The 25758-nt window shown below is 37.1% G+C and overlaps 2 protein-coding genes across 6 annotated transcripts in view; one reads left to right on the forward strand and one right to left on the reverse strand.

Moving 5' to 3' along the window:
- LOC139150987 (bone morphogenetic protein 1-like) overlaps positions 1 to 25758 on the reverse strand; it is a 90867-nt gene that overhangs the window by 4966 nt on the left and 60143 nt on the right. The window lies entirely within an intron of this gene.
- Positions 1710 to 25562, forward strand: LOC139150988 (uncharacterized). 4 transcript variants are annotated; one of them, XM_070723498.1, is made up of 3 exons: positions 1710 to 2169; positions 19589 to 20923; positions 23124 to 25562. In XM_070723498.1, the coding sequence occupies exons 2-3, from the start codon at positions 19667 to 19669 to the stop codon at positions 23514 to 23516; spliced, it is 1650 nt and encodes a 549-aa protein (XP_070579599.1). In that variant the 5' UTR covers positions 1710 to 2169; positions 19589 to 19666; the 3' UTR covers positions 23517 to 25562. The 4 variants fall into 4 exon arrangements, with proteins under 4 accessions (XP_070579599.1, XP_070579600.1, XP_070579597.1 ...); XM_070723499.1 differs by lacking the exon at positions 1710 to 2169 and adding an exon at positions 14588 to 14749; XM_070723496.1 differs by lacking the exon at positions 1710 to 2169 and adding an exon at positions 16300 to 16433.

The raw sequence follows: 25758 nt of genomic DNA on the forward strand, positions 1-25758 counted from the left end.
ATTCATACAAACTATGATTAATTGTATTCATTCTACTTATTCATTCTATTCAAGTTTCTGAATTGGCAGTCCTGAATCCCTGCAGTCCTCAAGTCAGAGTTTGTTGACATTCATGATTCATGTTAGTCCATTGTTATTTTTTTCCCTTTTAAAGTTGTGTCCAGTTAATATGTTGAAAAAGCTGATACAAGCCATGCCCCTATAAACATAGGTAAGCCTCCATTCTCCAATGCCTCATAACAACACACATGAATTAAGCCCCTGCATCATTCAAACTGAAGAAAGAAAATGTACAGTATATCCATGACTTCATCTTTCATTGATGCAGCAAAGGTTGGTAAAAATATGTCGTAATATTTCAAGAAATGTATAGCTCCCACTTTTGTTCTCAGTTTGCTCAGAGAAAGAGCTAATAGAAATTAAACAAGAGTGAGCCCGCATACTCCGCAGCCTCATTGTACCAACACAGAAGACAGCTATGAATTACTTTTCAAACACAACATGAATGAGAAGTCCTTGGACAACGCAGACTGTAGACAGAGGTATATACAGTCCATTCATTACAGCATCTTTCACTGATGGTGGATAAAATATATATTGTAATTTTACAGGACCTAGCTCCCATTTTTGTTCATTGCTATGCATTAAATGAAATACTTTCAGCATCCATGGATCTGTTCATGAAATCTTGTAATGACCTATGACCTACTTGATCAACTGACAGGAAGATCATTAATAGCATTTGAAATACCTCTGCTTCGAGAGATGAATGGAGCATAATGAAATGTGTGTACATTGTGTACCGGTACTTCACAGGTATACACAATGTAAACACAACCTTGAAAGTACGTGTTGGTAACTTTGACGGCAGCTCATGACCAGGAGAACATTTCTAGTACCAGGTGTACATTGTACACAATATATATCATATATTATGATGTTTGTAGAACAATGTATTAAAGATACGATGCATAAAGCCTTATAGAAAGATTTTCAATCTACTAGAATAATGCATCATCCAACTCAAAGTCATTACAGAGAATAAAAGATCGTTTTATTGCATTCAATTCTCATACCTGTGCTATCATTTTTTTTTGGGGGGGGGGGTATCTGACCTTTAACCTTTGGAGAGCCACACTTGATGTGCATGCATTGAGAATGCCTCCGTGGTCATGATCTGTCGTATGGCCTACGTGACAAGACTGTTTTCACATCACCTTTGCAGGGCATTTTTCATGTGGGAAGTGTCACTCTTGGCTGCCAAGCCCTGACATGGGACAGGTACTTTTACAAGTTGTCACTGATAAAGCAGGAAGCAAAATGTCAACTTTGCATCGTTGATGATAAAAAATGTCATTTCTTGAGACTTTCAACTGTTACCACTGATTTCACAGAAAGCATCATCAGATGAATTATCACCCCTAAACAAACAAATTACATGAGCCAAAACACTTCAAAATGTAAATTGGCCATGGGTCATAACATTTATGGATGCCTACTTTCTGATACAATCACCCTCATAACTCGTGGCTACCACAATTCATGAATTTGCAACATAAAGTAATCTCTCTCTTATTGCTTTGAATACATTTCAAACATTGCATATAGTCACAATCAGTGCCCGACTCCTGTATACATGATTCAGCGAAATTTGGCTAGTACACAGCTTGTACTATTGTGTCTATTCACATGGGACTAACTATCACATCTCTCAATTGCTAGGATATATACACATCACAGGGTGAATCAGATCGTTCTGCTGCTAGGATTTCTCTAACAAGCCTGTCACATGGCGTTACTGTATATAGAAACACATCAATCTCTACGCTCTGTGAAGGGGTCATGACCTCAACCAGTTGGAGGGAGTGTCAGTACATTATCAGTGTGAGTATGATGAATATTCACAATTTACGTAATTCGTTCACACTGGCGTACTGGTCAACCCCCGTAACACTTGGACTGTTCAGTTCATATTGTCAACAACGCGCCGCGCTCTGATCAACACGTTGGGAGATTCGTCCAGACTTATGAAACTGCATATCAATTTAAGAACGCTCATCTGATGTCTAATGCTACGATGACAAGTTTCCACTGATGGTGTTCAGCAGTGACACAGCCTTGTCAAATGACATTCCATCTCATGCATACACTGTATAATTTAAGTTGAAGGTAAGTTCTGAAAATCACTGTTCATTAGTGTGAAAATACTGTTTTGCATATGACATGTGTTCATATGCGACCTTTCCTATGACATTTCACAACTGTCAAGAACAAACTTTTAATCCTGACTGAGCACAATTTCTATCACACCTGAGAACATGATAAGAACTAGATCAGCCTGATCTTAAAGTCTAAAAAGTGATGGTCTGAACAATGTGACAGATGAAATCTATATAGTTCAGAAAGTATGGTCATATTTCACTTGAAACTACACACTGTGCACATGTCAGCTGATAATTTAGGGAATTGTACTTTGTTTCTAAATGTACTGAAGTTGTTTCAAGTACTGCCTGCTAAGACTGTAGTAGTTTTCAAAGAAAAGGATGACAAAACTGGTCTGTGTATCTGTCAGATACCGTAGCAATAATGTCTGAATATAGATTTCAGAAATCAGATGCTGATGCAGATAAGATATGGCCATGTAGGCATGTGTTATAGAGGTGTTACGTGCAGAGAAAACGAACAAAAGGGTGAACTCAGCAGTTACGTTTAAACAAAATTTATTACGAAAATAAAACTAATTGCTAAGTCAGGGATAGAGTACAAGCTTTAAAAGTGTACAGATTACTTATCTCAGCTGGGACGGCAAAGCTCCAGTCTCAGAGTTGTAACAGTCAGTTGGATGAATGAACAGTCCTTGCAGGCTTGAAGCTGCACAAAGTCCACAGTATAAATCCAGCGTTGACAGTGAAGGTCTTGAAAAGTCTTGAGAATGACTACTGCTGGAGTTTAGTAACACACAAGAGACACGATCCAAAAGTCTGACTGGAAGCTGAGCACGTCCCTTTTATAAAGGCATATAAGAACAATCTAGAACTTTTATTGACATGCTAATTACTGTTCTAAAATTATCTCCCTTACACAACTAATCAACTTTCCAGAACATTCCAAACATGACTAATTGAATTCAAGGTTGTGAGGTCATTGAGGGTAGTGACCTTGAGAATGTTCTAGACTAATTGAACTCAGGTCATGATGAGTGTGGGGGGGAAATGACCTACATAACACACCCCCTCTTCAAAAAAGAAAATTTTTCAAAGAAAAATCTTTCTTTTACAAATGTAATCTTGAAAAGGATTTAAGTACTCAAATTTTGTTGTACTCTAAAGTAAAATTTCTTGAAAGTGAACAACAATAAACTCTAAATACGAGAGAGACAGTCTGCAATTAAATTGTCTCTGCCTTTGATATGTCTAATGTCAAGATTAAACTCCTGTAACATTAAACTCCATCTTAGCAATCTCTGATTTTTGCCTTTAAATTTCTGCAGAAAAACAAGAGGGTTGTGATCATATAAACCACTATTGGCTGATTTGAAGAAGTAACATAAACTTCAAAATGCTGTAAAGCTAATATCAAAGATAAACACTCTTTTTCAATTGTAGAGTAGTTTCTCTGGGATTTGTTAAATTTGCGTGAAAAATAGCAAACAGGATGATCTACACCATGACTATCCTCTTGCAATAAAACAGCACCAGCAGCCGTATCACTAGCATCCACAGCTAATTTGAATGGCAAAGTGAAATCTGGTGCAGACAACACTGGGGCACTTTGCAGTATGGCTTTAAGTGTGTCAAATGCCTGTTGGCATTGCTCTGACCAAACAAACTTTACTTTCTTTTTAAGTAAGTTAGTCAAAGGCTCAGTAATTGTGGAGAAATTTGGACAGAATTTTCTGTAGTAACCAGCCATACCAAGAAAGCGCATCAGTTGTCGTTTGCAGTTTGGTATGGGAAAACTTGAAATGGCACTGATTTTGGCATCAACAGGTTTTACCTCACCCTGTCCTACAGTATGTCCGAGGTAAGTTACCCTCGCCCAACCAAACTCAGATTTGGCAAGGTTGACAGTCAACATTGCTTTACTCAGTCTCTCAAAGAACTTCCGCATGAGCTTGATGTGTTCCTCCCAGGTGTCACTATACAGGACGACGTCGTCAACGTAGGCTGCACACCCGTCTAGCCCGGATATGACGTCGTTGATCATCCGTTGGAACGTTGCGGAGAGAACGTTGCCGGAGAGTTCTTCATTCCGAATGGCATCACCTTGTACTGGAACAATCCGTCTGGTGTAACAAAGGCGGATATTTCACGAGCACGATCCGTCAGAGGGACTTGCCAAAATCCCTTCAGTAGGTCAAATTTCGTCACATACTTGGCTTTTCCCACTCGGTCGATGCAGTCATCAATCCTCGGGATTGGGAAAGTGTCTGTCTTTGTTAAAGTGTTGACCTTCCTAAAGTCCGTGCACATACGATAACTGTGATCTGATTTGGGAACAAGTATACACGGCGAACTCCAGTTACTTTTACTGGGTTCAATAAAGTCATTGTCCAGCAGGTATTTGACTTCTTCCTGGAGATATTTTGCTTTTGTTGGATTCAGTCTGTATGGATGTTGTTTTACAGGCTTACTGTCCCCAACATCAACGTCGTGATAGATGACGTTTGTCCTCGTTGGAACATCTTGAAACAGGTGTTTATATTCGTGGAGCAGTTCTTTCACCTGTTGTTGTTGTTCTGGCTGGAGGTGTGCCAACTTTGTAGACTCCAGCTTCTCCAGGATTTCTGAGTTCTGAAGCTTGACCGAGCCCAGCTTTGAGTTTAGAGTATTTTCACTCAAGTCAGTTTCAGTATCACTATCTTCATAATGGCCAGAACTGACTGTACTGACAGGCTTTGTTTTAGTAGGATTATCCCTATCCAAATATGGCTTAAGCATATTTATGTGACATAGCTGTTTTTGTTTTCGCCTGTCAGGTGTTATTATGATGTAATTTAAATCACTCAATTTCTTATCAATTAGGTATGGCCCAAAGTAACGAGCATGGAGTGGTTTGCCAGGAATTGGAAGTAGAACAAGAACTTTTTGACCTGGTTCAAACTTCCGTTTTGAGGTGTTTTTATCATATTTGGTTTTCATTGACTGCTGAGATGACTCAAGATTTTCTCTGGCTAATTCACATGCTTTAGAGAGTTTTGTACGAAAATCTGACACATATTGCAAAATATTCAGACAATCATCATCGTCTGATAGGAATTTCTCTTTAACGAGCTTAAGTGGGCCACGGACTGTATGTCCAAATACAAGCTCAAATGGGCTAAAACCAAGAGACTCTTGAATTGACTCTCTAACAGCAAAGAGCAGAAAATGAATTCCTTCATCCCACTGCTTCTCTGTGTCAAAACAGTAGGTCCTAATCATGTTTTTCAAAGTTTGATGAAATCGCTCAAGAGCACCCTGACTTTCTGGATGATAGGCGGATGACCTATACTGTTTAATGCCTAGCTGATCCATTACTTGTTGAAAAATTCCAGACATAAAGTTGGAGCCTTGATCGGACTGGACACATTTAGGGAGGCCAAATAAAGTGAAAAATTTGACTAAAGCTTTCACTATAGTCTTTGTCTTTATATTTCTCAGTGGTATGGCTTCTGGGAACCGAGTTGATGTACACATTATTGTCAGCATGTACTCATTTCCTGATCTTGTTTTTGGTAGGGGCCCAACACAGTCTATTAGTATCCTACTAAATGGTTCTTGAAATGCAGGAATTGGCTGTAAAGGGGCCTTTGGAATGGTCTGATTTGGCTTTCCTACCATTTGACATGTGTGACAAGTTTTACAGAAATGTGCTACATCCTGCCTGAGATTAGGCCAATAAAAGTGACTGAGAATTTTATGATAAGTTTTCCTGACTCCTAAGTGACCAGCCCAGGGGGTTTCATGGGCCAGGCGCAATATTTCAGCACGGTAGGGCTTTGGAACCACAATTTGATGTTTTATAGCCCAATCGTCATCAACCAAAACGTCTGGAGGTCTCCATTTACGCATGAGAATACCAGATTTGTATAATAGGAAACAGAGCTATCTGAAGTTTTACCTTCATCATCTACCCTGTCAAACAAAGACAAAATATCTGGGTCTTTGTGTTGTTCTGTGCAATGAGATTTGATCTAGAAAATGTCTGACTTTGGTCAGCAGAAGTTTTACTGGAAGTTTCAAATCCACGAGGATAACGGAATGATCCGTGTCAAACACCTGACTGAGAAAGGTGTCATTTAAGTCAACATCTGTGACATTATTTTTGAGAGTATTTTGATTCTCGGAAGTTTTCTTTGACATGGCTCGAGTAATGGCACATGAAGGAAATAAATCGGGTATCTCTTGTTCAATTGGCTCTGGATCCTGATCTAAACTAGGATTATCAGTCACAAGTGGATTAGTAATGACCTTGTCCCCAGCAAGGTCGTTTCCAAGAAGAAGGTGAATCCCTTCAAAAGGCAAAAAAGGCCTAATACCTAAAGCCACAGGTCCAGAAACAAAGTCCGAAGACAAATAGACATTATGGAGAGGAACAGGAATGTAGTCATTACAATCTACCCCCTTAATAAGAACTTTAGAACCTGAAAATGACTTTTCAGAAACGGCAGGGTATCTGCAACCAAAAGAGACTGGGAAGCCCCGGTATCTCTTAAAATTTTGACAGGGGTAGCGGAAGAAAAATCACTAGAAAGTGATATAAAACCATTATGAATAAATGGTTCGAAAATACCATAATGCTATCTTGAGAAGAATTGACCTTGACCTCATTAATTGGGGATAAGAGGGATTTAACCTCAGAAAATGTGTTACACACATTATTAGACTCTAATTGAGTTGATGAAGAAATAAAGCCGGTTGGCTTAGATCCACTTTGACCACTTTGACCTTCACGTTTTCTTTTCAATTTGAAACAATCTGACATTAAATGGCCGTCTTTCTTACAATAATTACAAGAAAGTGTACCGAACTGTTTGTCAGAAGGAGATTGAGACTTGGGATCTGATGATGTGGGAGTGTTACTTGAACTCTGTGAACTGTTGTCATTTGATTTTCTACTGTCCTTTGAAAAATTCTTGGATGAAAAGGACGAGTTAAATTTACCTGCATTGTTTCTGTAGGAAAAGGACTGGATGGTTTGCTGAGAAATGAAGATTTGTGGGTCAATGAATAATCATCGGCCAAACGTGCAGCAACCTCTAATGTATCTGCCTTTTGTTCATTGATAAACGTCTTGATGTCACTCCGGATGCACCTTTTAAATTCCTCAATCAAAACGAGCTGTCGTAATTTGTCATAATTCTGACTGACCTTTTCAGAAGAGCACCAACGGTCAAACAGTTGTTCTTTGTTCGAGCAAATTCAACATAAGTTTGATCTTTCGCCTTCTCACAATCCCTAAATTTCTGACGGTAAGCTTCAGGCACCAACTCATAGCCTTGAGAATTAATTCCTTCACAGAATCATAATTTGAAGCCTGCTCTACTGACAACTGAATATAAATTTCTCTGGCTTTACCCACCAAAGCACTCTGCAAAAGCATAGACCAGGACTCCTTAGGCCAATTCAGACTCTGAGCAATTTTCTCAAAATGGAGGAAATATTTATCAACATCCTTTTCTTGGAAAGGGGGAACTAACCTGAAATGCTTAGTGATGTCAAACTTGTCTGAAGGGAAGAATTTTCCTGACTGTCCAAGCTCTAAACGTTTTATTTCTACCTGCAATCGCTGTTCTTCTAATCGCAATTCTTTTTCTTTCTGTCTTTCTTCCATTGCTAACTTTTCACGTGCCAAATCTGCCTGTATTTCTAACTCTAATTTTCTGAGTTCAAAGGAAGACTCAGGTTCATAATCTTTTAGGGCAGACTCCCCAAAATGGCCTGAATTAACTAAATGTTTTGCAATCTTGAACTGTATCTCTCGCTTGCGCATAGATCTTTTGACTTCTACATTAAGGAAATTTGCCAGTGCTATGAGGTTGTCTTTTCTGAGGGAATTAAATGTGTCCTGATCAAGGTCCTCCATAAATTCGTCTGGCTTGAATTCCGCCATGATTAAATTTCGCTGAGTTCACAGTATACAGTAGTTTTGAAAAGGTAGGCAAAATGTTGTCAAACGGCTCAAAATATTCGTCTCCCGGACGAGCCCCCAATTTGTTACGTGCAGAGAAAACGAACAAAAGGTGAACTCAGCAGTTAACGTTTAAACAAAATTTATTACGAAAATAAAACTAATTGCTAAGTCAGGGATAGAGTACAAGCTTTAAAAGTGTACAGATTACTTATCTCAGCTGGGACGGCAAAGCTCCAGTCTCAGAGTTGTAACAGTCAGTTGGATGAATGAACAGTCCTTGCAGGCTTGAAGCTGCACAAAGTCCACAGTATAAATCCAGCGTTGACAGTGAAGGTCTTGAAAAGTCTTGAGAATGACTACTGCTGGAGTTTAGTAACACACAAGAGACACGATCCCAAAAGTCTGACTGGAAGCTGAGCACGTCCCTTTTATAAAGGCATATAAGAACAATCTAGAACTTTTATTGACATGCTAATTACTGTTCTAAAATTATCTCCCTTACACAACTAATCAACTTTCCAGAACATTCCAAACATGACTAATTGAATTCAAGGTTGTGAGGTCATTGAGGGTAGTGACCTTGAGAATGTTCTAGACTAATTGAACTCAGGTCATGATGAGTGTGGGGGGGGAAATGACCTACATAACAGAGGCAATATGTTTATAAAACATTATGATTTATGATCTCATAAAAGATTATGATATGTGGGCAATTACTTCGACAGTTTTGTTTCTTGCCATGTTTCAAAACTTATTTTTCATTTTAAATTGAGCAATAACATGAAAACTGATTGCCTATACAGCCTATAAACAAGTTTACTAGTTGTATTGTAAAAACATATACAGCGGTAGTCACGTCCAATTTAATGTACATATATATGTATTTCGTATGTTTCTGTGTTCTTCAGTTTATAGTTACCAGAATTTCTATTTTCAACGTTCATCTCAATTAGTCTCAGGTCTTCTAAAGGATTTTACATTTGCATGTGAAAATTACTCACATGTGTGTTAAATCTATGGAAACCATTACCAAATTTGGAGGAACCTCATCTGAAAACTGCCCTCGCGCCAGATGTATCAAAGCCATCAAGTTCATTTCTTCACTGTAAAATTCACGTTAGATTACACAACATGGAACAGGAATCTCTTTTGAACAAGCACTTCATGAGACTAAGGTTGCAGACATATTTGATGAGCACTGAACATAAATCTTCTACAACAAAAACATTTGCCACAGAAAATTCTCATAAAATAAACATGATGACAATTAACATTTGTCTGTTTTTTACAGTAATTACGAGAAAACAACTATTTTTCAGACTTAAATGCTGGCAGCTAGGCAGAATTCCAAGAAACGCTATAAGCACCATGATTTAAGGTTGGGAATTTACAGTACATGTACTTGAAGACAAAGTTTTGAGAAATTAATCCACTGTAGACATACAGAAAAGTTTAAAATCATAAGTTTGGGAAACTACGTTGTCAAGCTTGTTTTTTGGTAGAAGGTGATTTCCCTCCTGTTCTGACATACCTGCATTCTAACCACTTCAAATCATTGTACAAGAGTGTAGGCGCAACTACTATTGAAAAGTACAAAGTCTCCAAGTTTCCATGGAAACTATGATGTAAGAGAGCACTCATACCCAGTTTTGGAACAGTAATGCAAATAAGTCGGTGTTTGAAATTCCGTCATGATTCTGATTGCCAAAGGTTCTGTTTATTCAGACCTATACATACCATTCATGTGATAGTTTGCATTCACGTCAAAAAGTTACCATGCAGCTTAAAATAGCCTTTGAAACGCACATAACTTGATTGTACACTAATATGTAGCCTAAGGTTTGGTGGCACATCACCTGCAGAGTCAACAAAGTTTAGCCAGACACGTGCCGGTGATGCCACTCTCAGATCCACCAATGGTTTTGATACAGTGAATCTGCAACACTTCGCAATACCTGAATGGCTTTGCAACAAAAGATAGATGGTTGTGAACAACCACTGAAGTCAACCATAGCCTATGCCTGTGTGTCTGACCATACAGGTATGCTGTATGGCTTACACGATGGCATTCTGCATTGAACAGTTTTCTGTGAAACCTCTCCGCCAGTGATTTTGAATTGCATGTTGATTTTCACTGATGACTTCTCCACCCCTATAAATGTCTCTTCACTGACGCTTACATGTGTAAAAATAATGACGCCTTACACCTGTTTTAATACAGAGGATGAACTCATAATTAATCCAAGCTCTCCTATCTTATCTACCAACTTCCTGTGAGGTCCACTTAACCCCCATGACCTTGGCCTACATCCTTTGAAAATGGACACTCATTCCTCACATTCACAAACAATTAACCTTTCCATGTCGTCATCTCTCATTGATAAAGCTTAACGGCTAAATCTATAGTCCCAATATACTGTATGTCTTTTTTTATACAAAAATATTGTTGTGGTAGAAAATTGCCTCTGGGACAGATATTCAGACTCTCAAATTTTTACAATGGCTTTTCGGGTCTACCACTTCTGGGGTCTCCTTTTAAAACTCTTATTGTAAGAAAATACCCACCATCTTAGTTTTTGGAAAGTGGAAAATTTTATTTTTCCAATAGCTTTAACAAACACAGGAATTGTGGCCATTTTGAATTTAAAATATTGGTAATGGCTTGTCAATGCATAAATTTCAACCAGAAATCTTGCAGCGTCTTCACTTGAGGGTGGAAAAAACGATATTTGGAAGGTTCAACAAAACGATTGTCATGTGACTATTATGCAAATAATAACTGTGTACTGTGCACAATCAGATTTCCCTATATCAGGGCTTTTAGGAAATATATACTTTATTGGGGCTTGGGACTTTTATAACTGAGAAAAAAATAAAAATCTGAATGTGTCTATTTTGTATGTAGCTACCTTAATTCTTGATGTAAGAGAATGGTTGAAAGTTCCACTGAGGATAGTTTGAGAAAAAGTTTAAATCTTTCACTTTCGAGGCACTTACTAGAGTAATAATGAAGTCATACTCGTAACCGTTAGTGACAGAACACTGGCAGATGCACAATAAAGTAATTCAGAAACATGATCTCTATCGACAGATATTTTTACATTTGTAAATTTGGATGAGAACTTGTAACACAGCCCTGCATTTTATCACGGTTAAGAAACTTACCTTATCTGATGACGAGATTTCAAACAGCAATCATATCTACAATTATCTACCCACACAATGCTACAAATCAAAATATCAATTGTGGAATCTGTCCCATTCATGATACTTTATGATAAATCACAGCTGTTTATATTGAATTTTACGGGGAAGTTTGTTCTTTGGAATGTGGACATTACGTCCTTGCATCATCTCTTTTTTTGTTCTCAGCTATTGTTGAATTTTTAATAATGCACCATAAAGATACACCTGTGACCTCTCTCACACCTTTTGACTCTGCCTATTGTGTGTTTAATTCCTGAAATCATCATCCTGTTTCTTTGATGATGTCATCAATGATGTCACTAATGAAAGGTCAGAACTACTTCAACTATTAGTCTTAGACTTTGGAACACAATCCATTACATTCAAAAGTGTAAATGGACTGATCCATTTTGAAATGGGGTGAAGACGTTAATTATGCCATCAACATGCAATGGATTGAGAACTCTAACTGGTCCTCTGGTGTTATTGGTAGAAATTAAAAATTCATAAATATTTATGAATTAAGACCCCTATTAGTAAGGTCTGTAATGACAATTTCATTATGTTGAGGGATAAAAGTATTGAGAAGTACTATTTCCATTACCAATGACTGTTTGTCAGCTGTATAGCTATTATTAACTGGTGTGAAACATGTCATGATGACAGGAAAAGGAACATTGTCGATCAGGATGGCCCTTTCACATTATTTTACAAATTTAAAATTCATAAAATATGCACGGTGACTGGTGATATACGCATATGTCAATATATTAAAAGCATCTGTGCAAGCTGATAGCTGCCTGTAAATTTGTATGTCCCCTTGATATTGAACTTCAACAATTTTAATAGTCTTAAGGCTTAAATTTGGTAATTCATTCCCTTCGTCTGAGTATTAAATTGACACGATAAGGTATGATCTAGAAGTCAATACATACTGGAGAGTCTTCTATTTTTCAGTCTCAGTGTAATAACAGAACAATTACGTGACCAGGGTAGCAACAGATGAGAGATACCTTTACAAGGAGTGGCAGGAAAGAGGAATGTTAAATTCAAATCATCATTAAGGGTGCCATGTCACAAACGGTAGCTCCATTATCTGTGTTTTTTTCTGATAACAAGTCATCGTTGATGACACAGTCCCCACTTGTTAATGGGTACTTTGATTACATGTCCTAAGACGATAGAGTCCTCTTCATTAATTGAGACATGCCCAAGTTTTGGCTAAGGACACGAAAAAATTGTAACAAAATTGCTGCCATGCAGCCATATTGGATCATATCAAGAAACAAATTGACATACATATGTATGACATAGGTTAATGTCCTTGTACCAACTTTGAATAAAATCGGTTAAGATATGCCTTAGAGTATTATGGCCCTCGACAGGAAAAAATTGTAATAAAATGGCCGCAAGGCAGCCATATTGGATCGTATCACATAACAAATTGACATGCATATGTATGACATTAGTCAATCTCCTTGTACCAACTTTGAATAAAATCCGTTGAAACATGTCTGAGTTATTGCTCTGTACATGAAAATATCGTAATAAAATGGCTACCTAGCGGCCATATTGGATCGTATCACATACAAATTGACGTACATATGTAAGACATAGGTCAATGTCCTTGTACCAACTTTGAATAAAATCGGTTGAGATTTGCCTGAATTATGCCTCTGCATATGAAAAAATCGTAATAAAATGGCCACACAGCAGCCATATTGGATTGTATCACAAAACAAATTGACATGCATATCTATGACATTGGTCAATGTCCTTGTACCAACTTTGAATAAAATCGGTTCAAACATGTCTGAGTTATGGTGCTGTATATGAAAATATTGTAATAAAATGGCTGCCTGGCGGCCATATTGGATCGTATCACAAAACAAATCGACATGCATATCTATGACATTCGTCAATGTCCTTGTACCAACTTTGAATAAAATCGGTTGAAACATGTCTGAGTTATGGCTCTGTACATGAAAAAATCGTAATAAAATGGCCGCCTGGCGGCCATATTGGATCGTATCACAAAACAAATTGACGTGCATATCTATGACATTGGTCAATGTCCTTGTACCAACTTTGAATAAAATCGTTTAAACATGTCTGAGTTATGGCTCTGTACATGAAAAAATCGTAATAAAATGGCCGCCTGGCGGCCATATTGGATCGTATCACAAACAAATGACATGCATATCTATGACATTGGTCAATGTCATTGTACCAACTTTGAATAAAATCGGTTGAAACATGTCTGAGTTACGGCTCTGTACATGAAAAAATCGTAATAAAATGGCCGCCTGGCGGCCATATTGGATCGTATCACAAAACAAATCGACGTGCATCGGTATGACATATGAAGTAATCCTTGTACCAAGTTTGAATGAAATCGCTTCTTGCATCTCTGAGATATCTGCGTGAACGGACGGACGCACACACGCACGCACGCACGCACGGACGCACACACGCACGGACATGACCAAACCTATAAGTCCCCCCGGACGGTGTCCGTGGGGACTAATAACCATGGAAACAGTCAATCCTCTGTGTAACTAGTAAATTTCAGCCCGATGGCAGAATAATGTCAACAAAACTTTGCACAGCAAGCCCACATATTGATTTCCATGACTGCATAAGATTGTGACCTGTACCTTAATGTGACATCTTTCTGAACTCTGTGAAGTCAATTAGGAATGTACCGCCATTTCTCTTTGTCCACACTCTACCACCGGTAATTTACCATAATAAATACATTTTTTTCTTATCAAAAGAACAACTTTTTTGCATCAGTGACATGTCAATCTGGCTCACAGTGTACATTGCTGTAGAGAAGTTGACCCTTTTTTCAGCTTTATCATATATTACCTTAATAAAATTGTACTGCTCAATTTGGCAAGTCAACCATCTGTTTACCATATGTTTACTCTCCATCCATTTGTATTTCAGATTAAAAATAAATTCTTTATTTTTTTTTGTTTTCACCTAACTTTTTAATAAGTCAATGTTTTAACCCTCTATTGAAAATACTTAAAATTTCCTGAATGGCGTAAAAGATACTTTTAATTCTACTGGCAGGTGCACATTGTGAAATTATTACCTTTGTTTGATATTTTGTTGTTGTTGCTTTTAATTAATCAAAAATAACCAATACTGTTGGTGACTCATAACATGTACCTATCACCACATTTGAATCGACCAACAAGGAAATAAAAGTTGACAATACTAAAAATAGACGCAAGATCAATTTCAGTTTGTGTTTACTTGATAACTGTGTTAACACGATACTATGAACTCAGCTTGTGGTAGGTGTGTGACGATAAGTCATCAGAGAACACAGTGTTCAGTTTTCAATTTCAGATCAGAATTTCACCGAGACAAGACCAATATGGCACATGATGTGGCTGAGTTGAGTTGCGTATAGATAGCTGACAATATCTCAGTTGTGAGTACTCATTCACCGTTCCTGTTGGCTAAGTAATGACTTTGGTTGCAGCATGTTGTTGAATTCACTTTCTATTTATTTCAATTTAAATTACAGCTTTTTGTTCTAAGAAAGAAGTATATGTATAGCAGTCACTCTATCTATTGTTCAACTTTGCCCAGATATCAAACGACACCCAAATAACGTGTTGCATCAGGTTTGCTTTACAAAGATAAACCCTAACTTCTATGCAAAGGCACTGATTTGATTTCATGGTGTTCATCAAAAAGTCATATTAGATATGCCATTTTTTCTATTCTGAGGTTACCCTACAGGTAAGCCATTCACAACGAAATGGGGAAATGAATGATTGTTTGAAAGAAAATGTGAGGTTTCAGTTTTTTGTGTTCAGACAAAGTACCAGAATATCACTTGAAGTTATCCAGAGAGTTTTTGATATTTATTTCCCACACAGCTGCTTCCCATTAACACCTTACACATGCACAGCCATTGATCATGATACAATGAAACTAATAGGCGAATCTCGTTATCACTGAATTGAGATATGAATCTAATTTAATTTGATTAAATTTAGCTGAAGGGGCAGTGACTTTCAATACTGCGTTAAATGCGCATATGACTGCATGGCAAGAATGGAGAAGTTCACAAGCAGTTATTTTGCGTAGAATCTGGTACTCTCCCTGTGATGCAAAAGACAATTTGTGCAGAGAGACTGTGCTTGGGGACAGATTTATAGACTCCATACGCTAACAATGCTTTGATATTCCTACACTTTGTGTGATGGACTCATTGTGAAATTTATTTATAAAAATCAAGTTAACTTGTTTTCCGGAGAATGAAAATTTTTGCTGTTTTCACTCAAGAGTTGTACAGAAAGTGGCAAATGTGTTGAGATTTTTCCTTCTCTGTACTTGAATTAAGCATAGTGACTCCCATGGCCTAATTTGTATTCTTGTGAACAGTTCTCTGAGCAACATGAGCATGGAAATTATTAATGACAAATAACTACATTTGGAACTTCCTTGTCACATTTACCTTTTGCATGAGGCAAGAAGGAAAAAGCAAAAAATGTAGCAACATTGACTTTGAAGGTTTTTGTGACAAAAATAATATATTTAAAGTTAATTAAAAGTTGTTCCTAAGTTTTTTAAAACATTCGTAATAGACTATGCACTTTTAACATCAAAATTACAAGAATTCCATTTTCATAGGGTAACTGAAACACAGTCCCTCCTCAAAACTGTTAAAACACCATGGTAGAATTAAGTACCTTTTGTTAAAACACAGATGGTAGATGCTCAGGTCTGCGTTTACAACAAAGCCCTCTGCACATGGACTAACATGTGAAATGCTACGGCTGTATACACATGGACTGGCATGTGAAATGCTACCCCTACAATCATGAATATGTATTGATATGCTAATGATATCAGCCACCTCATTTGCATGTCAATACCAATTGATTGAAACAGCATTTTCCGACCCAGACTTGAATAGAAGATTTCCTGACAATGTATAACAAATGCAGATCAGACTTTTGTCTTAAATTCTTTTCATGGTGAAAGTTAATGAGCATTTTAGGATCTGAATAAAAAAACCAGGAAATAGTGTTACCGGGTAGTACACATGTTGGCATTGCATGGTGAAGGTAGTCCTGTATCTCAGTCCTGCATCATAGGTCTAGGTAAGGAAAAGGTATGTTTTTGGCTCTTTTTCATATTTTTTGGTTTTTTTTTGATTGATCCATAATGATGAATTCATACCACTACGAGTTGGTTCTTTTTTCTGATTTTAAACATTAAGTGTTTTCATATATGTATGGTATACACCAGACAGTTGTTTTCCTATGGCCTATGATACATGTACACAAACACACGTATTATAGAGGAATCAACATGATGGTGATTGTGTTTACAGGTAACATCAAAATGCAAAACAACTGAACCCTGATATGTCATGTATGTTTAAGTTTAAAAAAATATGTTGAGTTACAAAATGTTTGGCCATAGAGAGTTTAAGAGAGTTTTCTCTCCCTCCACCCACCCATTGAGTGGAGGGACTGTGCATCGAAGAACAAAATGAGTGCAAACATAATTTTACTTGCAACTGTGTACTTACATGAAATGTATTGATAGATTTTTTGGAGCAATGAAGTGAGTCTAAATTTGTCACTGTTTTACTCATGGATGTTGCTGCAATTGGTTCATTCATGCCATGAGCCATGAACCTAACACAGACTGCAATGTACTTAGACAGCTTTAATGAGGACAACAGGATCACTCACAGAGCCATTTGTGAAGGGAGTCCAACCATCATGGGTGGAGGAACTTCTACCATCGTGAATGGGACTCCTACCACCACGAGTGGAGGGACTCCTACCATCATAAATGGAGGGAGTCGGATACTCCTACCACCATGAGTGGAGGGACTCCTACCATCATGAGTGGAGGGACTCTACCATTATGAGTGGAGGGACTCCTACCATCATGGGTGGAGGGACTTCTACCATCATGAATGGAGGAACTCCTACCACCATGAGTGGAGGGACTCCTACCATCATGAGTGGAGGGACTCCAACCAGCACAGGTGGAAGGACTCCTACCATCATGTGTGGAGGGACTACAGTTTACGTCTTATGTCTGCATCACATAGTCATTAAACTGACTAATTTCCCAAAGTGCACGGACCTGGAGAAAGAAATTTAAGTTGTCTGATCATAGTCTGTTCATACAGTATAACTGGTCGTTGATGCCGTTTTGTTCCCTCCAACAGAACACCTACATGAATGATATTATAGAATTAATGCGGGATGTTTTCATTGCACTCGCCCACTGGTTGACCCACATGCCTGTCAATTGTAGAAAACCACTGCTTACAATTCATAGCTGCAGTGAGACACAACTTGATCAAAGGAAGACCTTGGTGATACCTGCATAACTGTTTTTTTTTCCTGAATTATAAACACTATTTGAAATATACAAATGAAAATCATTGAATTTATGGCTAAATTTTACGGTAGTATGCGCCACAAAAGTGAAATTTAAAATTTTTGCTCAAATTTCCCTTGGTTAAACTTTCAACTACCTTACCGAATTAATATTCAGGAGTTTGAAACCCTAGCAGACACATTATCTGAAAAGATTGCTTTTTCAAGCACTGGTTACTTTCAGTCTTATCAATGGCTATGTGTGCTCTTGTGGAAAATTCAGTAAAATTCTCAAAAGGATTAAAACTCACAAAGTACAACACTTAATCACTCAGCAAAGACATTGACAAAGTGAAATAATATGACATGTTACGGATCAAGAAGCAATTATTTTATCCTCTCCATGCATAATTGAAAGCTACTCAGTTCAAGAATAAATACAAGAATATGCAAAAAAAGAAAAAAATATTCAGAATCTCCACAGTCTAGAAGCATAGACAAAAATCATTCATCAGTTGTGGCATAATATTATTTTTACAAGTTGGACCAACGAGGAGGAGGTACATAACAGTCGACAGCAGTAAAGCTCCACGTACAATTCCCTGACGTTTTGATAAACAGTTGTAGAGTCATTTCCAGCTCCTTGAGTGACACTCAAGAATAACTATACACACTCAATGACCCTGAAAGAGCTGAAGCACCAACAAAATAGCAAACAATCTACTTGGAGAATGATCTTGCCGTAGAGTATGTAAATTTCACCTGTTATTATTAATCATGACCATCTTCATGATACAATGATGTACATTCTAATTCTGTTTTGATATAAATTTAACACTATACACAGCAGCTAAAACTTGTCATCATGTGTAGTGATCACGTTTAATTTCACAAAGCTTGTGGCAACTCGCTTCGGTATTTGGGCCATGAAGGGTGACCTTTGAACTAAAAAGTTCAATTATCACAGGAGACTTTCTCATAATGTGAGTATTGTTCTCTGTCGCTTTCTGAGTAGCTTGCCAGAGTGAAGAGTACATCGTTTTAAAAAGCATATTTAAATCAGGATTGTAAGTACGTGCGATTCATTCTGACTACATTTTACATTGAATGTAATTTTTTTTTCACAAATCGGTGCATCATAACCTTGTCACTGGTATAGAGTATGAGTACAGAGTCAACTATCCATAGCACTAAAGGTCAACATTAGACTGAGAATTTGACTTCAATACGGTAAATCAATAAATTTTGTTGTTCAGTGTTGTGTAAAATCACACTAATCAAGGTACAAGCTAATTCGATAGTTTTATCCTATATTGTGGCAAATACAGCCCTTTTGTCCTGTAAATGAACAATTCTTGTACCATACCTGTACAAACCATTGATAAAATGCCTTTATGGCATCCTGGCATATTTTATCATCTTCACCCAATGTTCAAAGCACCTTTGCATTCTGTCTGTGTTTAAAAGTTTCAACAACAATGAAGTTCTTTGTAGCATCTTCTCCCTTTTGTTTGGTTGAGATCACTTTCAACCAGCTGGTGAATGGACTATGGGGTCATACCATTTTCACAGCAGGGTGTACAGGAGCAGAAATCATTAGATGTACACAAGGCTTGATTAAAAACATTAAAATAGTAGTTCTCATTTTTTTCATTTTTTAATATAACCCAAATATATTTTAATTATTTTTCAGTTGTTGATAATGATTTTCCTTCTCATAAAGTAACTGAGTAACTGGTATCACCTCACTGCAAATGGTTGCATCTTTGTTGTGTATGGTCTTTGCAATTTCTGCCAGCCATGGTCTTGCCATCAGTGAATTGGTAGGTGCCAAACACCTGTGAAGGTCACATGTACATTAATGTGACATATTCTGCTCATGGCTCCAACATTTCTCTGCATTTCTTTGTCAGGTTACTGCTGAAACAAGAGTGAACAAGTGACTCGTCCAGCCATATCTCGATTCCTGCTGAAGTCACCAGTTATATTCCATGGAAATTATGGCATCCGATGGTGCAGATATCCTGCTTGCAAGTCGGCTAAGCTTGCATGAATCTCCCATTGCAAGGTCAGAGATAGTACAACACCAGGCAGGAGAGTGCAACCACCACTACGGCAGCCCGGAAGAGAGCATCCTGACACCGACCCTGAAACTGTGTTACAGTGACAGTAGCATGAGGGAGAGCAACTTTAAGTTTGGACATGATGACGACGATGATGATGATGATGATGACAACGACAGTGTTGCATCTGATCATGCTGAACAGAGAGATGACAGGGTATCCAGCCAACCAAGTCAAATTAACAACATGAGCTTGGCACAGGAATTTGCTTCATGCAAGGAAAGGTTATTTCTGGAGACCAGCGATGTGAGTTGTACGACGGAGAGCACAGATGGGGAATGTCAATTGTCGGATTATAGCAGCAACAGTGTTCAAGGTGAAATGAATGATGACAGAAATGAAAGCCGAAGCTCAAAAGACGTAAATTGCAATGTTTTCCCGATACGGATATTTCAAAGTGAAAAACCTGAATACCCCGAGACACTTTTCATCGAAGTTGAATACAGTACCGAGGCAACGCAAGAAAGTGGCATGTCAACAATAACACAAAGTACAAATTGTAGCCAAAATGGAGATGTAATTTTCCTTGAAAACAATGACACCAGTTACATGCCAAATTCTGAAATGAGTATATGTATGGACAAAAAGAATTTTGCAAATGACAGTAATTCTCCTCCAAGAGCCTCACCTACCATGATAACCAGCACACCCCTAAAACCGGCAAGTGGGACATTCCAGCCAGGTTTCGATTCAGCTAATAGATCCAACACGAAAGAATGTCCTGTGATATACTTCAATGAATCTCCCGCATCAAATGTGGCCAATTCTCCAACTTTTCAATTTGGAGCTATGGCCAAGAGACATCTACAAAACAGAAGATTAATGGCAGATAACAGGGACAACGGCAATATAACATCATTTGGAATAACCACAAATTGCAATGGCTTGATCAAAAGAGACGGAGAGGCGCCATTCTCATCTTTTCAGGCAGCCTTTGAAACAGCACTGGCCGAGCTGAAAAGTGAACACAGGGATCGCTATGAGATACAGTCCATGCTTGGCAACCAGGGATTCATCGATGAGTTGCTGTCATCAGATGATGAAGAAAGCATGCAGGCGTCCTACAAAGCTTGGTGTCAGAAGAGAATGGCTGTGCATATGTCATGTTCAGTGTTTCCCTCAGAGGTAAGTTGAAGTTTTAATGGTTGACTTCACCAAAATACGTCAATAATTCCATCAAAAAAATGTATTTACAGACATGTTGTCAATTGCACAATTTATTCAAAGTAGATAACAGCTAATATAACACATAATGTTATATTCTATAGACAATAAGAAAATTAATTATTAAATGGAAAAGACATTAATATGCCTCAAAATTGAATTATTTAAACTTTTGCTGTAACTTTCCGCACTGAAACATTATTCACTTTTGAAATCAAGAATAAGAATCTGACGACACCGTCTGATACTAAGTAAAAGAGACACAAAATTAATAAATGTTTACATACGTCTGATACTAAGTAAAAGAGACACAAAACTAATAAATGTTTACATACATTTGAAATTCAAAATAGCTGCCATCCTTGTTTTAACTCTATTAGGAAAAATGAAATTTCAAATTTATCACAAAATAAGCTGGTTAAAACTTTATTTACTCCAAGAACTTCAAAATATGCCCCCACAAGTGGTGGACCAAAGGGCTATTGTGCAGGCTTGACAGTCCAAATATCTGTCCTGGAGGTGCATTCTACCTTAAAACCCCTTAAAACCCATTTCTTCCGTGACCCAAACTATGCTTATTATACTTCACTGCACATTACAAAACTAGTAGCTTGGTAAATTTCATCTCAAGGGCAGAGGATTTGACAATTGATTGTAATGACCTCCAGTTGTCAATACATCTCTTTAACGACAGTGATTTCTATAACTTGTACAGAGTGTTTTTAAAAGAGGTCATTCACTCCAGAAGTTCAACCGGCAGTCATTGTAGGAGTAAATACCGGTATTAAGTTCTTCAGAATTATATTGAAATGAGCTGAACTGAATTGAAATAAAAATTCAACTGATTGATAATCATGGATTAATTAAAAGATATATAATTCACTCATACACATACATATATATATATATTTACATATATAAATATATTTCAACATTTTTATGTTTACTGATATATTTTTTATCACATTATATAATTATCACAAAGGATAAGTATTAGCCAACCACATCTCTAAAATCAATTGCTGATATTTTAAGGCTTTTTCAGAAAATGCATGAATAGTTCAAAGTGAAATTTAAGACACTTTCACTTTGTCAGGGAAGGAAGTTTCAGGAATAGCTGTTTCCTCTGCCACACTGATAATCTAAATTCCTAGGCAGTTTCTGATCACAGTTTGATATTTTTTGAAGCTGACACCCAAAACGGCTGTTGAAGTTATCCTCCACAGTTTGAAACAGTAACACACTGGTACTTCCTTGAATCTTTTTTGATTTCTGCAAGGTCAAAGGTCAAAGGTTCATCAACATCAGCTCTATGTAATTTGTTTACACAAAAATATCTTCGAATTTTCTCAGATATTCTTTAAATTCTACTAATTCAACGAAATGGCTATTTTTGTGTTTAAGTTAAACAATAACTATTTGTGGCAGAATGGGTGTGCAAATGAGGTAGTTTTTATTTCATTCTAAATTATGCCATTTTCAAAAACACCCACAATTTTATTATATCAATTAGAGAAGTCAGTACCATGTGTAACATGTCTTGTCTGTGAAGATTCATTTGCCCCGGCACACTTATTTATAAAGCGCAACCAATTATTTGTTTTGTGCAAACTGGTACATGTACAAACAGTTCCAGTCCATGGGTAATATTGACACTTGTATAAACATCCTCAATAGTGTACATTTCCATGAAATTATTGCAAAAGTAAAATCATAAAAATAATGCAAACAGTTACAGTCGATTGGCCTTTAACATCAAGTGGTTGTCTAATAGGCCAACATCTTGTAAATAGAAATATTTCTGTGAAAGTTTTTCAGTTTTGTTCCCATATCTGAGTATCTATTAGCAATGACTGTGCCATGCTAGATGATGTTATTATGACGAACATGTGGGATTTGCACTTATAATATCAGTTCAGAAAAATAATGTCAGGTTGCAACAAAGGGATTAAAATTACTCTGTGAATTGGGTCAGCCGCTAGATTAATCCTACAAGGATTAATATCAATCTGCAACTTTGCTGTTCTGGAGAGGTAGGATAAAAATACAGATCTGGGCCATTGTCGGAAAGTCATGAATGTTGTAAAACCTCCACATCTCTGAAACAACAACAATACCAAAATGCAGGTTGTTCTTACTACAATTTCTTTTCCTTGTTCAGATTGCAGAGCAAGGAGCCAGACGTGTCATCATGGATGCTATCTATGAACACATCAATGAAATGACAAGGAAGAGCAGTTCCTCGGAGACAAGATCACGGTTTTCCTCATGCAAGAAAGAGCTGATCGAAGAAAACGCTCAACTGAAATCTGACATCCAGGAACTGAAAGATCAGAAGGACTCTCTGGAGAGCAAACTTCATGAGTTACGGGAGAAGAAATTCCAGATGTTGAAAGAGTGGAGGAAAGCGAACCGGGATATCAGAAATGCTTGCAGACAGGTTAGAAGCCTGGAAGATCAGGTTGTAACTATCCGTGAACTGACTGCTCAGAACATAAAAGTTAGCACCGAAGAAATAGAAGTGAGCAAAAGTGCGAGTTGTGTGGTCATGTAAACTATGATGCTGAATAATCTACCACTGATCACCCCCATGTCATTTGTATTTTGGTTTCACCCTAGATTCTTCAGTGCAATGAGGAGACAGGTTGAAGGGTGACCAAGCCATGGTTTGTTTCGAAGAGGAAAATTTACATTTTGACTCAGGGAATTTGCAATTACTCGTTCATTTTGTACCTTTCAAAGCTTTGTTACTTTGCCATGAAAATCAGTCACTGTTATCAATTTTACCAACTGCTCACTTTTACTGAAGAGCAGCGTGTTTGTCATTAAAAGCAGATCTTTGATAATATATGACTGGTTAAAAAGAATCCTTTTCTAGTTTTAGTTCCAAAGTTCAATCTTGTTTCAAACTCTGTCACACTGTATGATAAAAAATATACACTTGGGGTTAATGAGCAAAGGTTGTCGGTACACTAGATTTTTTCTTGTCACCAGAGGGCGCTCAAGCAGCTGACTTTTCCTTGTCTAAGATTTTTGACTGCGATGCATATAAAGAGTGCAGTACCTTGTGATGTATTAAAAGATAATTGTTTCTACCTTAAGCGAGATCAAAATACTTATTTCAAATGTACTAATTATTGATTTTGACAAAATTAAACTATTCTTTTTATTGGTATCACAAAAAGAAAATCCTAAATGCAATGAAAATCCATTCCTTACAAAAAGTCCACAACATTCCTTCACATGTATTTATTCTCATTTTCAAATATTTACAAAAGTTTGAACTATTTTCAACTTTGTAAAACCTATATTTCAATATATTCCATATTGTTCCATTTTTTGTAAGTATTGACAGCTTTAACATGCCATGTAAGCATTTTATTTGTATTTTTACACATAAAAACTTCCAGCCGATGGAGAAGGTACCTCAGGTGCTGAAAGTACAACAAGCAGTTCATTAGACTGTGTTCTTTTCTTCCGAAATCTCACATTCCCTGTGATAAGATTAATAAAATTTGGAACTATGCAAGATTTTTTGGCAAATGTGCAGCGTCGCAGAAGCTTGTGCCAATTGGTTTGCTGAAACGAGTGGTTACCATTGAATTATTTCCAAACAGCCAATCAGGTAGCGAATAGCCCTAGTTTGAGACTCCTTAAGTTGCTGTAAATAATGATAATCCACCAATAAGAACCTTCAAAGCTGCAACACATTGCTGGAGAGTTTTTATTTACTTCACAACAAAAAGAACAGACAGAATGACTTCAATTTTGAAATCTCAGAGAACTGCAATATTTTTGTAAATGTCAGACATTTGTAACTATTCAGCTATAAATAAATTTGATACATGTGGCATATTGAGTAATGTTAATCAAGAACTGCAAAATTTAATGTTCCTTCCCATGGAAGAGTAAAAAACTAAAAATTTGGCAATTTACTGAAAGGATTACAAAATCCTTCAGTGCTACAAAGAAGAAAGATTTACACTGCAACCAGAAGGTGCTCAATATTGTTCTGTTTTGATGCACATTATTTATTAGTATTCTTGCATGCATCAGGTCATAGGTCAAATTTCGACCATGACAATTTTGTTGTAAATGAGAAGTTATCCTTATATAAAAGTATTGGTTGTATTTTGTTTTTCACACAAATGTGACTTGATTATGTAAACTTCCTTTCTGTATATAAATCCCATCGTCATTCAGTCATGGTCCTGCCATGATCCGATCAGAGTATCGTGGCTTTCAGGAATCAAAACGATGAATGTTTGTAGATTGCTTTGTAACCAGTAGTTGTCAGTCTCTTCCCATATGTAAAGTGAAACTTGGTCAACAAGCATGAACCGTAAGTTTCCTCCAACAGCATTGTAAGAAAAAAAATTCTATTTTGTCTATAGTAAATTTTTTTTTTAAAGTGAACATTAATTGATTGACCTTTCTATAAAGTTGTACGAGCCGGATTATTTGGCAAAGCAATCATGTGACTTGTAAACTTTGTTTCACAGACTTTAAATTGCCAAGAAATTTGTATGTTTTCTTAAAAACTGAAATGCTGATATATGTAAGCATACATCCTGTTGGGAATAAAATATTGCATTCTGTACATTTTGTGGTGGTTGTATAAGTTCTTGATATTTGCAATCAGAAGGGATGAGATGAATACCTAAGTATGCTTTGGAGAATAATGAAGTTCATGTTATGCTGCACAAACTACGAAGGGCGCACCTTTGACAACGATTAGAATGGGGCGAGGGACAAGGGATTAATTGTTTGATTTTGAAAACGTTTTTTTAGAATGA

This window comes from Ptychodera flava, chromosome 15 (assembly GCF_041260155.1).
Source record: "Ptychodera flava strain L36383 chromosome 15, AS_Pfla_20210202, whole genome shotgun sequence".
In the NCBI taxonomy this organism is placed as follows: Eukaryota; Metazoa; Hemichordata; class Enteropneusta; family Ptychoderidae; genus Ptychodera; species Ptychodera flava.